The sequence below is a fragment of the Miscanthus floridulus genome, chromosome 6 (assembly GCF_019320115.1).
Source record: "Miscanthus floridulus cultivar M001 chromosome 6, ASM1932011v1, whole genome shotgun sequence".
NCBI classification, from domain to species: domain Eukaryota; kingdom Viridiplantae; phylum Streptophyta; class Magnoliopsida; order Poales; family Poaceae; genus Miscanthus; species Miscanthus floridulus.
The window spans coordinates 133,814,336-133,828,672 of record NC_089585.1 but is presented as its reverse complement, the minus strand read 5'-3'; the positions used below and the strand labels follow the sequence as shown (position 1 = coordinate 133,828,672).

Below are 14,337 nucleotides of genomic sequence, written 5' to 3'. Positions count from 1 at the left end.
ACCGATGCCACGTGTCAACGCACTAGGCTTTCGCGCGCTTTCCTAAGCAGTTGAGCGTTTCACGATAGGTTTTAAGGAACCTGATTCATTCATTAATTTTCAAATTGTAAGTCTATAATATTTCGGTCTCAGAGTTGCTGTCTAATTTTACAAGATCAAGGTTATATAGTAGTAATAAATATGATTACGAGTTATGGTCTAGTTTTTTAAGATTTTTGGTTTCGGAAGGCCGGAAAGTGTCACCTGTAAGGTTGTAACCACCTTCTTGTAGTATGGGAAGGGAAGGTTGGAGTTTGTTTTTCTAGAGTGGGAACTCGATCCGCCTGATATTTTTTTCTCTAATTAAATCATGTTATAATTAAGCATCTCTTTTGTTGGTAAAACCTTTTTTCCCCCAAGTATAACAGTTGGGAGGACCCTGGATCTCAGTTTAGCCCACATTACCGTACCTCCCCACAACCCCCGTAATCGATCTCCCTTCCCCTTCGACGCTCTCGCCCCGTGACGCGGGCCGCCACCGCCCTAGCGTGCTCCTCTCGTCTCGGACGATGAGGTCCTCCTCATTGCCGACGAGGTGAGCTGCACGCCTCCTCCCCCTTGCCTTCGGCGACTCCATGGTCGTCCATTGCCGCCGCCCTCCCCGTGACGTCCGCATTATTCACGAGCACCGTCGCGCCGTCGCGCAGGCCGAGGACCGCCCCGTCGTCGGATGCTAGGAGTCCTCCGCGCAGCCGATTCGGCTCCTCCCCGATTCGGTTCGTCGCAATCCAAACTGCTCTACCCAACTATTGTTTATCATTATGTTGTCTGTTTGGACATTGATCTTGTTTGCAAGTCCATTTTCCCCCCTCCTAATACCATACGATTACTGTTCTGTTCATTCTGTCGTGCATTCCGGGAATCGATTCTCTTCCTATAATTTCTTATGGCATCCAAACATGAATACTGCAGTTCGAATCCAATCGGTGCTGATTTTAATGGAAACATAATCTATTTTTAATGGAAACACGAATCTCATATTCAGTGAGAAGTGTGAAAGCCTAGTTACATACCTTAAATGTGGAGTTTTCGGTGAATATTGTATTTGACATTATTATTGAGAACTATGTATCTGCATTGTTCTGAACATTTGATGAGCCCCCTTCCATTAAGTGTGCTTGATCGAAAATACAGTAGCTGAATCCAGCTCTGAGTCCCCTTATTTCTTCGTTTTGATCGAGACCTCCGTTCTGTCCATGCCATGTCGAAGTTTGCAGAGTTATATTCTTGCTTTATGATGAAACATGACTCATAAAACTTACCTTGCAGATATGGAATGCAACAGAGATGACTGCGGTGCGATCAAAGGATATTGCTGAAGCAAAGTTCAGGGAGAATGATATTGCTGGTGCGAAAAAGTTTGCCCTCAAAGCAAAGGCTCTTTTTGAGCCGCTTGAGGGCATTGATCAGATGATTGTAGCCTTAGATGTCCATGTAAGGGCACAGACAAAGATTGCAGGGGAGAATGACTGGTATGGGATCTTAGAAGTGCCACCAATGGCTGATGAGGAGGCAATCAAGAAGAAAGTACAAGAAGTTGGCCTTCCAAGCTCATCCTGACAAGAATAGCTCTGTTTGTGCTAAAGCCGCTTTTAACCTCATCTCAGATGCTTGGAATGTGTTGTCCGATAATGCCAAGAGGATGGTGCATGACCACAGGAGGCGGATGCATGCCCTAGCAGTGCATCAGAATAACTTCAAAGCAACTGCCCGTAAGACTTCAAACTCCTCTATGTCAGGTGTGAATAGATTTTGTGACAGACAGAGAAAAGTGGCACCCCACCTCTCCCACTGAAGCAACAGAAACATTCTGGACACTCTGCCCTTCATGTCTTATGAACTTTCAGTACTCCAGGGAATACCTCAACCACCAACTGAAGTGTCTTAAATGTCATGCAGTGTTTGTTGCTACTGAAGTTCGACCACCAACTTCAGGTGTTCAGTTTTGCCCTAGTGAGCTAATGCCTATGGCTACTAATAATAACATTGGTGCCAATACAGTTCCTGGCATGGTGACACCAGGAGTACAGGCAGGAGTGTCACAGGGCAATCAGAATTGCGATCCAACAGTGCTCAAATCTGCAACATGTGCACAAAGTACTAGACATACGGTCCAACAAACATGTGACAGTATTAGAAAAGAGGAGGCAGCTGGAGCCTAGTATTCCCGCAAATGAAGAAGCACATTCCAGAGAAGTTCTGCAGCACGCTGCAAGGAAACATGCACATGCAGTCTCTTCTGTCAGACAAGCAAATGCAGCAACAAGGAAGCATGAAGCTGCAAAGAGAAAACGCGCCAATGCTGGCAAGCAAGGAACCTGGCAGTCGGCAACCTCCTACCCTGATGGTGATGGATGCAAACCAGTGTGCCCAGCAAAAGAAAGCCTCGCTCAACCTCTGAAACATCAGGTGCCAAGAAACGCGAAGTGTCTTCTGGTGATTTTAACTCTGAATCTTCTAGTAATGCTGGAAGGACCAGCTTTAGCAGGGAGCTCATGAAGTTAGATGTCCGTAGCATCCTAATTGAAAAGGGGAAACTTCAAGCTCAGAAATTGCAGGATCTCAGTAGCAAGAAAGCCAATGTGAAAAACAAAGAAAAGGATGCAGAATAGTAAGAAAAGGAAAAGCAGTGCAAAAGGTGCATGCAACATAGAAAATGGTGTCAATAAAATCGAGATGAAACAAAGCAGCAGTTCAGTTGATCCAAAAAAAGATGTCCTGGAGTTAGTTAGCAAAAGGGTTGATTCAGAAGAAAAGGAGAGGGAGAAGTGCAGTAACCAGGTTGGGTTAGAAGAAAAGCTGAAGTCATGGCAATGGAGGGTACCTGAAGTACGCATAGTATACACGAGGAGAAACCGCAAGCAACACAAGAAGGAACTGGGAGATGAAGTAACTGGTGCTAATCCGGCAACAGAGCACCATATGCCTGCCAAATATGGCTGTTTGAACCAAGAGCCTTCTCATGATGAAGGCTCTGACAAAATGCCTATCCCTGATGCAGATTTGTACAGTGTCCCTGATGCAGATTTCAACAGTTTCGGTGATCATTCTAAAGTTCATTTCAAAATGATCAAGTATGGGCCATGTATGATGAAGAAGATGGTATGCCTCGCTACTATGCTTTGATCAGAAAAGTCATTTCAACCCGCCCTTTTAAAGTTAGACTAGCCACCTCAAAGCAATGACTGCAATGAATTCGGAGCCTCCAATTGGATCTCATATGGATACTCCAAGATCTGCGGTGAGTTCAAGGTTGGTGTGTCCAGACTTATTGACCAAGTGAATATTTTCTCACATAAGGTCAAATGTGACAAAGGTCCAGGAGGCATCATCAGAATTTTTCCTAAGAAAGGTGATATCTGGGCTCTGTACCAGAACTGGTCTCCTGACTGGGATCAATATACACCTGATGATATGATTTACAAGTATGAACTGGTTGAGATTCTTGATAGCTACAACCCTGCCAAAGGCATTTCTGTGATGCCTATTGTGAAAGTTCCTGGGTTTGTGTCAGTGTTTAAGCCCCTTCACAACGCAACGAAAAGATGGAGGATACCAAGGGAAGAGATGATGCGGTTTTCACACCAAGTGCCATTCCATGTCCTTACTGGAGAAGAAGCTCATAATGCTCCCAAGGGGTGCTACGAATTGGATCCAGGCTCAACTCCACAGGAGCTTCTTCATGTAGTTCCACCATCTGGTGATGCTAAATAAGTTTACACTAGAAGCTGGAGCTTGCCTCTGTACCTAAGTTTTGTGTTTGAAACTTTTTAATCCTTTGACCTAGCAGCAGTTGGGGTAAGCTGTTTCCTTTTGAACTGTAAATTATATACCTTATGTTGTGCTGATGTAGCAGCTTACTATCAGGATTTTGCAGACTTAAATTGTCATGTACAATGCGCTCAGTTCTCGTTCTCGATGCAAGCATCGAGAGCCGCAGAAATCCATGACTATGTCTTCCCATTTTCTCAACACAAATGCGCCTCAGTTTCCACCGTACCTTTTTAGCTGTTAATTATGCTGCTTAGTATGCTTCCGCACATTGATGCATGTCCAAAGTTGATTTGGCATTGGTTTTTTCTCCCTAGTCTGCATTGCCTTTCCTATAGTTGATGTCGCTGTTCGTTTTTCCAAATATGCAATTCGGTATGGACAGTTCGAATCAGTTGTTTCAGGGACGGGGCAGGTTCTTGTCTTAGAACTTAGTGTAGCTAGCTGCAGAGGCATCGTAGTTGCAGAAAGCTCTGGTTGGAAAATTGTTGGTGCTGTCCTGCATGAGCTGAACTCATACATTTTTTACACCGTTTGAGCTTATGGGTGAACTTTGTACCTCTGAATCGGAATCGTATACAGTAAGTATATCCCTGCATTTTGTTGCATCAACATCAGGATACTGTACATAAGAAACCTAAACTTTTTGACACGGTTTCGCCCTATTCAAGGTGCTCGACGAGGGGAAGCTCGACAAGGTCGAGGTCAGTGACCGCCGCTGCGGATTTCTAAGCCTGGTTTTGATTGGGTTTGTTAAATTTGGTCTGTCCCGTGCTTGTTTATTGAAGTGTCAGTGCTATGTCTTTCTGTTTCTGTTTGCAGGATCTATGGAAGGAGTTCACGACGTCGGACTCAGCGAGAAAGGTTTGTGATTTCGGTGGAACACTGTCACGTTATGATATTCTGCGTCTCTTTTTGAGCAAATGGTATCGATTTGATTCTTTTACTTCGGTGGAACACTGGATTTATCCGGCAGGATATGAACATGTTTCAGAATGCGTTTTCTGAAAGCTAGTTCAAATATTTCACCTTTCAAGCCAAGTGCCTAGAGATTTGTGCTGCCATTTCATGCTGACGCCAGTTGTATATGCAAATAATGGATGAAAGCATTTGGAAGTCATGCATAGTGTGACCTCTAACAGACAGGTTTCGTTCAAATGCAAAATAAGAAATAAGAATCCGATGAAATGCAAAATATAGAAAAAAGAAAAAGAAAATAAAACTTGATGACTCGTCGTAGTTATATTCTTTCCTTCTTCTGTACCTTAGTTTTCTGTTCTGACTAATATAGTGAACTTTCATGTAGGTGGTTGAGCTAAAGGCTTTCAACAAGTTTGAGAACACATCTGATGCCCTATCTGCAGCAACCCTGATTATTGATAGCAAGCCTAGCAAGGGTCTGCGCAAGTTCTTGCAGAAACATTGTGAGGGTGAAACATTAGCTGTTGCTGATTCTAAGCTTGGAAATGCTATCAAAGAAAAGCTGGTCAGTAGTGTTTGTCAAGCTGTTACTTTTTGGAGAATGACAAGCCCTCCTTAACATTTATTGTGCTGTTGCAGAAAATCGACTGCCTTCACAATAGTGCTCTGATGGAGCTGATGAGAGGGCTGAGAAATCAGCTCACTGAGCTTATAACTGGGTTGGGTGCACAAGACCTTGGTCCAATGAGCTTGGGATTGTCGCACAGCTTGTCTAGATATAAGCTGAAGTTCAGTCCTGAGAAGGTGGGTGTCCATCTTATTTATCATGCTGTTATGTGCTCTGTTTCTGGCTTTTATTGTGTCAGCATTTGTGCTTGGCATGAATTATTTATCATTTTCCATATTGTACTCGTGCATTTTATCCTTTGATTGCCCTTTGGTGTTGCTATGTTATCTAGCTTACATTTGCGATTCTCATAATATGTAACATCTTGCAAGTTTTGATAATTGAATATTCTTCTTGATCTTTGTTATTAAAGAATCCATTTTGACCTGTTTAAGTGTTTTTTTATTGTTTCTGTTCCACAGGTTGATACCATGATTATTCAGGCCATTGGCTTATTGGATGATCTTGACAAGGAGCTTAACACTTATGCCATGCGAGTTCGTGAATGGTATGGTTGGCACTTTCCAGAGCTCACCAAAATAGTTACAGATAATATACAGTATGCTAAAGTTGTGAAGATGATGGGCAACAGAGCTAATGCAGTCAACCTTGACTTCTCTGAGGTAATTATTGACATCCAAATATGATCTCCATGCGACCATGCCTATTAAGGAAACTGTTTAGTAAGAAGCTCTGTTGTTTTCAGATATTGTCAGATGAAGAGCTAGAAACACAGCTAAAGGAGGCCGCAGTAATATCCATGGGAACAGAAGTTAGTGACCTTGACTTGTTAAATATCAGAGAGCTATGTGATCAAGTGTTGGCCCTTTCTGAGTACAGAGCCCAGTTGTATGAGTATTTAAGAAGCAGGATGAACACTATCGCGCCAAATCTGACAGCACTAGTGGGTGAATTAGTTGGTGCTCGCCTTATTGCGCATGGTGGAAGTTTGCTAAACTTGGCCAAGCAATCCTGGTAGCACGATTCAGATACTTGGTGCAGAGAAGGTTTGTTTACTGCTTATGAATGGTTCTGGAACATTGTTTTAATTTCTAGCTCTCTTTTGTGTGTGTATCTGAACCTTATGTGCATCGAATGCTTAGTATGGCATATGTAAACATTATTTGCTTATGTTGTCTGCTAAAATTGTCTAACATCTTGCAAATCATGTGACTTTCTTGTCCATGTCTTCTTTTTTTAATTGTATGTTCACTAATAATGTTGTAGTGATATCAATTGATGGCATGTGTTAACTTTATTTGCTTATGCTGTCTGCTAGAATTTGCTTTCTCCAGTAAGAAATAAAGATTGTGTTTCTCTACAGGCTTTATTCAGAGCTCTAAAGACAAAGCATTTCTACGCCTAAGTATGGGCTCATTTACCATGCATCCTTAATTGGTAAGGCTTCTCAAAAGCACAAGGGAAAAATATCTCGTTCTCTTGCTGCAAAAACTGCTCTTGCCATCCGATATGATGCCCTTGGTGATGGTGAGGACAATTCTATTGGCACTGAGAGTCGACTTAAGGTATATGAACTGTAGAAATTATTTTGCTTTTCATAGTTTGTATGATATACATGGCCTTGTGACACGTTACAATTGAACAGCTTGAGACACGGCTTCAAGTTCTTGAACGTAAAGAACTTGGGAAATCTGCTGGTTCCACAAAAGGAAAGCCCAAGATAGAAGTGTATGAAAAGGACAGGAAGAAGGGTGCTGGGGCTTTGACGACTCCTGCTAAGGTAAGCTGTGTTAATGTTGCTCTCTATGGGAAAAAAATCTTGAACAGTTTGGCTGAAAGCTTGACCAACACTTAAAGAAATATATTCTCCAGAACCTTGTGCTGTTCTAGTATTGGATTGTTTTAACTAGTTACTGTAAAAGGTCCCCATTCGTTTTGCTAAAGTATCCTTAGGCAAACGCTCCTTTTATTTTGCTCTAAATGTACTGCACTAAGGAACGTGTTTTGACTTGATGCTTTGCTTTTGTTTTAGACATACAACCCTGCAGCTGATCTGGTGCTTGGACAATCCACCGAAGAAACGCCAAAGAAGTCAGAATTGGCTTTAAAGAAGAGGAAACATCATGAGGCGGAAACTGCACCATCAGCAGAACCTGAAGAGGAGGCAATCCAGGAGGATGATGACCAGGAGGATCGGAAGAAGAAGAAAAAGAAGTCCAAGGAAACCGAGGAGACTCCTGCTGTTGAAGCTGATGGTGAGAAGAAAAAGAAAAAGAAGTCCAAGGAGGGCGAGGAGCCTGCTGTGGCTGCCTCAGAAGGTGAGAAGAAGAAAAAGAAGACATCTGACATGGATGGTGAGGATGTTGCAATGCAAACCGAAGCGTCTGGTAAGAAAGATAAGAAGAAAAAGAAGGCACTGCCGATGATGAGTGAGGCATTTACTCTTTATGGGAAAAGAATGAACCAGAGGTTGGGAATGGCTGTTCTGAAAAATGGTTATCACAGGGTTAGAAACCATGTTGAGTTTAGTTTAGTTTTTTTGGACCCGGATTGTATTCAAGTACTTACACTGTCTGTATGGTTGTTGGATTTAAATTTTGCTGCTGCGATCTCATAAATAAATTAAGAGTAAAATGCTCCATTAACTTTCGTTGGGGTGTTATCTAGGTCCATCAACTTTGGGATTATTTACATATTTATCATCATTATGATGTGAGTGGTATAAAAAGTACCTATGTCAGTGACTCATGTATCAGTGACACAGTGTAAGATGTCATCCATAATAATGGTAAATATGTAAATGCCCCTCAACTTTGAAACTGCATGTTTGGGTTCATGAATTTTTTAAATAGTTCGCTTGTAGGTCCATGCTATTTATTTAACCTTAAATCCAAAGTATATTTGCAGAAAACCCCCCCCTACCTTTCTATGTCGAGCAAGCTCAGGTTCTGGCGCCGCAACGGCACCAACACCAAATGTACGCTGGCGTGCGTGTGCATGTGCATGCGCGCGCATGCACCAAATGTACGCTGGCGTGCGTGTGCATGTGCATGCGCGCGCATGCACATGCACACGCACGCCAGCGTACATTTGGTGTTGGTGCCGTTGCGGCGTCAGGACCTGAGCTTGCTCGACATAGAAAGGTAGGGGGGGGTTTCTGTAAATATACATTGGATTTAAGGTTAAATCAATAGTATGGACCTACAGTGAACCATTTTAAAGGTTCATGAACCAAAAAATGCAGTTTCAAAGTTGATGGACCTGATGATACCTCAACGAAAGTTAATGGACCTCCGGTGCATTTTACTCATAAATTAATATGATGATTGCTCATGGTAACTATGCTGATGAGAGACCTTCCATGCTCAAAGGTGACCTGAACGTGTTGGTAATATAATTGGTAGTATAATGCTGGAGAGATGCAACATGCAAGTTCTGTATTGTCTGGCATCCCTGCTAGTCTGGAACGGTCTAAGCTATATTTGTAGCAACAGCCTTACGGCTCCTGCTCCTTGATGACAGTAATTCGCCACCATTCTTGTTATAGTTGATCTGATCATTCATCAGACCTTGTGTTTGTGAGACATTGCAACTCAGAGTAGAGCATGCTTGTGTTGTACTAAAACCCAAAACAATTTAACCCCAAGGCTGTGTGTTGATTTGAAAGTCGGAGAGAAGGGATGTAACCCCCATATTTAGCATGCGTTAGTGATGGAAACTGGCACTTGACTACTTGAGGTTGCCTCCTATGAGATTTTTGAACCATCTATCGAAGCTCCAAAGTGTTTGCCGAGGGTGCCTTTTCTGTGTGCCATTTTGTGTTTTATACGATATCTGATTTTCTGCTTGTAATTGTGTTCTAAGATACCTGATGTTATCTGTTTTTCTGCGTGATACAAGAGATCTTGACATTAGCCACTCCCTTTTTTTACGCCTGTTTGAGTTTTTTTTTTTACATCGAATCATATACGGTTTATGCTTTCTAGCGAGAGATTTCAGAACACAATGTAATGTAGATGCAGGGATATTTGGAGAAGCTTGCAGGGATATTTGATATCCCTGCAAGCTTCTCCAAATATCCCTGCATCTACATTACATAAGAAACCTAAACTTTTGACTCAGGGACTAGTGTACGAATGTAGATATCAGAATGACTGGAAACATATGAAAGCTGCAGGCTGCAGCGAACAATTCAGGCAGGCATCAAAACAGCTTCAGGTAACACACAAATTGTAGGCAGCCTGAAACAGAAGTACGGATATTTTCATGGTAATAACAAGCACCACAACATCTCTATGCACCACAATCAAAACATTAACATCCCCGTCTTTATTGTATAATAAACTCAGTTCTGGCCAGGTAACTGCAAGTTCAGAAAGATTACAAGCTTAACGGGACACAGACCAAACATACCAAAACCACGACCATACAGATAGATACCTGGCGTTCCATTTTTTACTTCCATGAAACATATTCAGGTCGGCTTGCCCAATTGATGTAGCACTGACCCAAGTAGCAGCAGGTAATAAAAGGAAATGGTTCGATTGCTTCAGCGTGATACAAAACAAACCACAGTGATGCGGTTTTGCAGAACTTGTCACAACAACATAGAAATATTATCTAAAGATAGGCCAATGATATGAAATGACTAAAATATTAACGTGCTCGGCCAAAGAAGGTAAATTCCATGTCAGGCCAAGGCGCAGGGGACCGGATCAAATGCTGTGCCACATGCTATCCATCGCTTTTTGCGGCTGCATGGTAGCATGCAATCAGGAACCTTCTGCCACTCCCTTTTCAAAAGATTGTATGTAACAAGGCGGTTCATACGCTTCGCCTTCAAGGAGAGCATGAGCAAACCACTGTTGCCCAGGCATGTCATCTTCATGTGCTTACCGTAGAACTCTAAGCACCAGATATTTGGCATTCTGTCCACCTCCTTCCAGAGGAGAGTCATCTTCTGCAACTCCCATATGCAGACACAGGTCGCTGCATTTTTGCACAGCAGACCCACTAGCATAACCCTTCCCTGGAACTCGGCAAGTGTGTGGTCAGTCAGATGCAGTGGCAGTGGGATGGCAAATTGCCTCCAAATCCCGGTGCTTACATCATATGACAAAACACCATCTGGTTCTGCGCACATGAAGTATACCGTGCTGCCAACCGCCACAGGCTGTGACCTGAAATTTAGAGCAAGTGGAAGTTTGATGCCTGGAGGAAAAGTTCCAGGGCAAGACCACATGTTCTTTGTAGAGTCATAGACTTCATAAGTCCCATCATTTCCTAACCACATTACTTTGTAGCCATCACTAGAACTTCTTCCATTCAACACCATCCCTATAGCGACTCTTGACCATCCCTGGACTGATCTTGGTGGGATCTCCTTGAGTGATTGCATAAGAGGGTTGCAAATGTAGAGAATTCCTGTGGCTCAGATCCAATAAACATACAAGACCACCCACGGATGCCACTGGAATAACTATCTTTGTAGGAGTGAGAGGAACAGATGGGTGGTGCCATTTCTTCAGCGAAGGATCATACATTGCAACATTGTTGTTTGCATTCTCATGGGTGATTGTATAGAACCATGGCAGTCCACGTGGAGCTTCAGAGTACTGATGAGAGAAACTGTCTGAGCCCAAAAGAGAAGACCACATTCGGCAGACAGTGCGGAATCGAAAAATTGCAGCAACTGGAAGCCTTGCAATGACAGTTTCAAAAAGATCTTGAGGGAAATCTCTCCAGATCTCTTGTTGCATTACTTCAGTTTTGTTTGAGGAAGGTGCCTTTTCACGATTTCGATCTCTCTGTGGTCGCTTCCGAAGGGGAGATTGGTTAGTTTCCATGATCTTCAGTAATTCTGAGTTGTATCCAGACCTTCCCCCACAATAATCATCCTTGATTGAACCATGTTCGAAGTCAAGTAAATACCACCTGTAAGATATTCATAAACCCAGTTAGTCCATCTTATTCAAGGGAAAACTAGTCTGGAGGGTACGGACAAGATTCTTTTACTGCAAAAGAAAAGGCATAATACAATCTATAACCCCCAGTTTAGTTGTTTACCATTAGAAGCATTGTTTTGGACAAAAATGCATACAGAAGTATGAAAGCGGCATATCAACAATTTCACAGAATCACTTGACTGAATGCACGATTCAGTCACATAGTTGTACATGGAGCTACCACATAGTTGTACATGGAGCTACACACTTACACTCAAAAAAGGGTACTTTGTAACTGTTTTATCTGGCTTGTCCAATGGGAAATAAGAATTTCTCAACTAGTTGGCTTTCTGTAATGCACAAGTATCAACCTTGTCATCCATTTTAGCATCAACATTCATCGACCCTCTCTAAAGCCTAGATATGATATTTATATTATTTGCCAGGCCAATCAGAGGTGCCCTGGTCAACCAAGCGATTTATATCAGTAATAATGCCAATCATATGTTTCTCAGCAGATTAGAGTAGGTATACAGAGGATAATCTGAAGGGCGGGCCTGGTGCAAGCGGTAGAGTCTTACCGCCTGTGACCGGAAGGTCCCGGGTTCAAGTCGCGGTCTCCTCGCATTGCACAGGTGAGGGTAATGCTTGCCACTAACACCCTTCCCCAGACCCCGCACAGAAGCGGGAGCTCTCTGCACTGGGTACGCCCTTTTTATACAGAGGATAATCTATTGTATTCTTCTGAAGGGAAACAGAAGCTCAAATGACTGGATTCTATGTGAATGTGAGGTAAATTGAAGCTGAGAGGATATTACTTATGGTCTGACAGGCAATGCAGTGAGGGCCTGTTTGGATTACATCCACACAAGACGCGAGAAGCTTTTCTAGGCGTCCGAATGGGTTCCGATCGATGCCTGGGCATCCACTTTCCTGGGAGGGGCATTCAAGCAAACACGCCCTCATGATCTAAGCAGGCATTGAACCAAAACCTGGAACTCCAAGGGAGCATGTGCTGCTTATAGCCAAAACTCGATTTACATGCTACAGGATGACATATAACTTTCCATAGAACAAACCCGGAAATTCTAGAAAGAAAAGAATTGCAAGCACAACGCTTAGCGAAGCAACAATAGTGACATAAGTGCTAGAATTAGTCACAGCCGCAGGAAGGGCATATTACATATTAGAATGGCATCTCATGTTTCCACCGCATGCCCAGCTGGGCATATTACATATTAGAATGGCATTTCGTGTTTCCGGCGCATGCCCAGCTAAGCCCCAGGAGCATGTTTACCAAATCTGCCTCCATTAAAAACTAGTAAAGCACGTGTCGTGAGGTAAGTTGATTTCCTCGTCCCCCTTTGCTTTGGTCCCCTCGCCAACAAAGCTCCACGACGCGGCCCCAAAGTCAAACTGTTAAGATTATCATCCGCTGTCATGTAAGCTAAACAAACCTAGGGTGGAGGACTTTCCCGGGCTCAACCCCATGGGGTTGAGTAAATAATCTGTCCTATGCGTGGGGCAATGCCAAAACCTGTGACCATGGGGCACATAAACTAGCAACAGCAAAGTCAGCAAAATGTATGTAAAACTAAAGTGAGGAAGTCACGGGATTGTTCCATTTCTACGGCGCACGCCTTGGTCCTCCGTTGAACCCTGCTAAATCTAGCGCGAAGTAGGGGGACACAGGTAACACCAATTCTCGGAGACGGAGACAGTGGATCGTGAACGGAAATCCTGTGTGGCGCGGCACAAGCATGCCGAAGATCTGCGCGATCTAATCTGCTTGGGTAAGTGAAACAAGCACGCCCGGCAGATCAATTAATCAAGCAACGAACAAACAAACAAACAAAAAGCAGCTAGCGATGTCAGCAAATTCGCGATGCGATTGCAAACCCCCGCAGCCAGCAGATCCGCGCAAGGCGGGGGTGGGAGAGGACGCGGACGAGAGCGCGAGGTGGGAGAGCGGAGTAACCAAAGGGGGTGGTTCGCCTTGCCTGGGGAGGGGGTGGGCGTTGGCGCCGTAGAGGTCCCAGAGCTCCTGGACCTGGCCGACGAGCTGGCGCAGCGCAGCCACCTCCCCCATCGCCTGGCCGCCGGCCTCCTCGCCGCGCCCCGTCTCTCCCTCACTCTCTCTCCTCTTCTTCTTCCGGGTCGGATCGGGGCTTCCGCTCGGCTCTCGCCCCCCTCCCTCCCTTTCCGCCCGCCTCGCTAAATGGACCTGGACGGCAGCGGAGCGGAGCAGGTGACGGCGTGAGGCCGCGTGCCGTGCTCGTGCGCGCCTTGTCTTCGCCGTGTGGGTGCGGTTTGCTTTTGCTTGCAGGGGTTTATAGATAGAGAGTTGGCATCGGTTTGCGTTGCGTTGGGTGTGGTGCGGTTTAAGTAAGCATCAATGATGCCTTTTGTTTTATGGATTGTGGATGGGATGGGATTGGATTGGATTGTGTGGAGGGTTAGAACGAAAGGAGTAGTGTTGGGAGAGATTAATGCGTTTGGGTGTGTGGTGGCCATATACAGGTTGATGATCATAGACAATGCCATTCTTAGGGTGTATGGTATCCCATTTCTACCTTCTCTTATACTCCCTCCGTCCCGTATTGACTGTCGTTTGGAGATAGGATTTGAACGTCTGCATTCACTGCGTTTGCCCTGCACCTGGACGCCCCTGCTGTCTATATTCACAGAGTCTTTGATGAACCCATGTAGGAGCTACAACGACAGAAGTAAAGGGACAGAGGGAGTACTACGTTGTTTGGACCACAGTTTATAGATAGTGAAATATATGATCGATGGACGAGGCACGTAGTGTGGCAATCTGTTTACGAGATATGTAGGACTAATATATTTGTTAGAAAATTAATAAAAAAATTCTACTCTAGTATCAAAAATTTATTGTATTCAATATAGGTAGAGATAAAAACGGTCAGAAACGATGCTATATAACACAAAATCCGAGAACGATAAGTATGATGTTTTTTTTTCTTTTTTATTAATAGTATAATAAAAATATAACAACAGTTACACCAAAAT

The 14,337-nt window shown here is 43.8% G+C and overlaps 1 protein-coding gene and 2 pseudogenes across 1 annotated transcript; 2 read left to right on the top strand and 1 right to left on the bottom strand.

The window, feature by feature from the left end:
• The first annotated feature begins 459 nt into the window (after positions 1–459).
• Positions 460–3,929, top strand: LOC136459717 (uncharacterized; annotated as a pseudogene).
• Positions 3,930–4,528: 599 nt separating this feature from the next.
• LOC136459716 (probable nucleolar protein 5-2) lies at positions 4,529–8,155 on the top strand (annotated as a pseudogene).
• A 1,495-nt stretch (positions 8,156–9,650) lies between these two features.
• LOC136457029 (F-box only protein 6-like) lies at positions 9,651–13,654 on the bottom strand. Its single transcript, XM_066457070.1, is given in 3 exon segments — positions 9,651–10,778; positions 10,780–11,293; positions 13,305–13,654. Coding segments are annotated over 3 exon segments (1,332 nt in total). The 5' UTR covers positions 13,394–13,654; the 3' UTR covers positions 9,651–10,049.
• Positions 13,655–14,337: the final 683 nt, after the last annotated feature.